The 3,133-nt window shown below is 35.4% G+C and overlaps 1 protein-coding gene across 1 annotated transcript; it reads right to left on the reverse strand.

The window, feature by feature from the left end:
- Window positions 1–510: 510 nt before the first annotated feature.
- Window positions 511–2,171, reverse strand: LOC117119414. Its single transcript, XM_033264235.1, has 2 exons — window positions 2,082–2,171; window positions 511–1,529 (listed from the first exon to the last, which is right to left on the reverse strand). Exon 2 carries the CDS (start codon window positions 1,522–1,524, stop codon window positions 583–585), a length of 942 nt encoding a protein of 313 aa, XP_033120126.1. The 5' UTR covers window positions 1,525–1,529; window positions 2,082–2,171; the 3' UTR covers window positions 511–582.
- Between the last annotated feature and the right edge of the window lie 962 nt (window positions 2,172–3,133).

Here is a 3,133-nt window from a genome sequence, read left to right on the forward strand (position 1 = left end):
TACTCTGTTGTCTGATTTTAATGAGGTTATAATCTAAGATTTAGTAATTTACTGATGTACCTGCGTTTATTGATAATGTTAATGGTTGTTAACTTGTACATGGTGCTATGCGTGGAGATTTCATAAAACTAAAACATAAATAAACATTACTATGACTACCGCAGAACGAAGTAAATCCTCTTGAACAGACTATTGCTGAGTAACCAACACCATTGCGTCGTTTGCTACACGATGTTTAAGTTATTATTATTTAATAGGATTTATATAGCAAACACTTCCAGAAAACAGCCCTACCGATTTGATTCCGAGCCATTCATCTCCTACCAGGTTACGGTAGCCATTGGAAAGAGGTAAATCAAATAAAGTGCCTTGCTCAAGGACAAAAGAATTGTGACGAGCATTGGTCCCAAACCCTGACCTCCCGATTGAAAGACAACGCCTTACACGCTGCACCACACATTGCCATTCGACCTAAGTCACTGCAGCCAATGTGCGACGTCCTGCTTTCTAGTGTAACCGTAGTGTTCCACTTCCACATTTTTTATTCATTCTTCCATCCAACCATTTTCTGTTCTTTTTATGCTAGTTATAATTGTGCGTAATCTCTGTATTCATTATTTTTCGCGCCATATCTCCAAATGTTGTCTGCATGTCATCTAAGCTAAAATTTGAGATATTTCTGCTGTAGAAGTTGTAATATAGTTTGATGGCATAGTTAAACTTATGGTCACAGTACCCATGGTAGATATTCTCGCATTTATCGTCTGCCAAATCGTGGAGATCATTGCGACGAAAATTATCTTGCTCGACATGTAAGTGGTCTTGGTATTTTATGGCTAGCTCAAGAAACTTTGATGATTCGTCGTATGTTTCAGGATCATAATCTTTAAATGTTTTCAGCCAGTTTTGAACAAAAGTTGAATTTTTTTCTGTAAAAATAATTCCAGGACTAAGGCCGTAGAATTCCTTACCGAGCGTAGTTTGATAATGTAGAAGAGGTTCTACAGATTTCAAAAATATTACATCTGCATCAAGATAAACTCCGCCATCTCTCTGGAGAGCGTGCAGCCTAGCAACAATTGACCTATGATGTAGTTTTGTAACAGAAATACCATATGGTTTGACGTCCGACTTTTCAAAAATGATACGGATATTTGGAAGTTTACGAACACTTTCCCAGTACCGTCCACGGAAAAACGGTCTGTCTGTGTAAAGATGAAAGTAGATACGTCGTGGAGAAAGGTACTCCTGGATACTTAGAACACTGAGGTAGTGGTGAAATTCAAATTCTGCCGCCCTCATCCAAACATAGTGCGCAATATTCGGAACAACTGTATTATCAATGCGGAAATTGCGCTTATAACCGCTCTTTCGTAATGATCTCTGTGGAGATTTGTCATTGAACATACTTAATACCCCAGCAGATAGCAGCAGGTTGGTAATGAAGAGAATTATTGGAATAATAAGTAGAAGACTTAGACATGTTCGGCGAAGAAATTTTCGTGACCGTCTTGATAGAATCATTGTTCCTGTAAAAGTATATCAAAAACAAACATGTTGACTCTGGGATTTGGCGTTCGTCTAAATTTTGTCTTCTTTTTAATAATCCTTCTGTTCCGATTCTCATATAGCTGTAGCAGTCCTTATTTAATAACAATTTAAAATCCATATACTTATTTGGGAAGATCAAAAGTGAATTTATTTTTCACGTGTTCAAGTACTCAATACAGCCATATCGTCAAATAAGGATCTTCAATCATATAAAACACGGCATTACAATTGGGCCCCGAGAATAGGCCGACTGTATAGACTATGTTTACTGCACCGTAACATTTTTTTTAAAGTACAGAACCGGTAGGCCTACATAATATTAATAGCAATGTACCAATATGAATACCTCTTATTAATAGGTCTATGATTAATACTGTAACGATCATATACATAGTCCTATTGGTAGCAATGTAGCGACCTACTTAGCTCAAGTGGTAGCTTTACCAAGGTGTATGCCTATTATTATCACTCGCTTTTGGGTGATAATGAGACTATATTTTTTTTTAAATACAAGTAGACTGTATACCTACGTTAACATAAATGAAATTTGATGTAATCTAGTTTCTCTCTGTGTAAAAGTTATAATATGGTTGCTGAATGTAGAAGTGATCATGGTGGACTGTATAAACAAGCATGGTGAAAAATGCATGCGGTTAGACTTTGGACTAATAATGTTTACCAACGATAATATGGATAATGGTACCATAGCTATATGCACCAGACGATAACATCAAACAATAAAATCGACAGAAAAGTTGATGATTATGATATTGATGACTACGATGACGATGGTGTAGATGCCGATGGTTATGACGATGAATGGTGATGATGATGATGATGGCGATTATTATTATTATTATTATTATTATTATTATTATTATTGATTGTAATCAATTTTAATACATTTAAAGCGCCATAATTTGCTTTGCATTTTAAACAAATTCCATGTTGGCATACTAATTGTCTTAAGTATTATTTTAAAATATACATATAACTAACATCGTAAACTATGAATTTCACAATAGTTTTAATAGAATAGAGACCAGTGGTTTAACTGGAAATCGTTTACTTTGAATTTACTAGTGTCCGAAGCTCGTCAATTTGGGACTGAAAGTGATTTAATTCTTTATCCGATGTTGATTTCATCTCTGAGAATTCCCTCCGTATATCTTCAAGCATTGCCCGAATTTCTTCCTTAAGTTCACGATCAACATAATTAGACAAACTCGCGACTTGATTTCGAACATCGTCTACCTCCTTTCTAATTGACTTAACCAAATAAAACGTATCTTCAATTTTTAATTTAACGTCATCAATTTCCTTATCATGCGCAATAGCAATTTCATTAGCATAATTTGCGTTCAAAATAATTTTTGAAAGTTCCTCTTGGAAATAGTCAATATCGGATTTATTATTACTGGTAATAGACGAGAAGTCGTTCGAGATTTTCTTAAGCGTGTCAATTGAGTCGTTCAGTTTGGCTAACTCAAAGCCCCAGTCGTTTATATCCTGAATTAGTGACTCTGTCCTCGATTTAAGTCGTTCAACTTCCACGCAGTTCTGTCGTACTGTTTGTGATAAA

This window comes from Anneissia japonica, unplaced genomic scaffold, assembly GCF_011630105.1.
Source record: "Anneissia japonica isolate Jap-2015-1 unplaced genomic scaffold, ASM1163010v1 scaffold3293_len478364_cov160, whole genome shotgun sequence".
Classification (NCBI taxonomy): Eukaryota; Metazoa; Echinodermata; class Crinoidea; order Comatulida; family Comatulidae; genus Anneissia; species Anneissia japonica.

What these genes read in the sequence shown, in the direction of transcription:
- LOC117119414 (XM_033264235.1), bottom strand. Translation starts at nt 1,524, where the DNA reads ATGATTCTATCAAGACGGTCACGAAAATTTCTTCGCCGAACATGTCTA.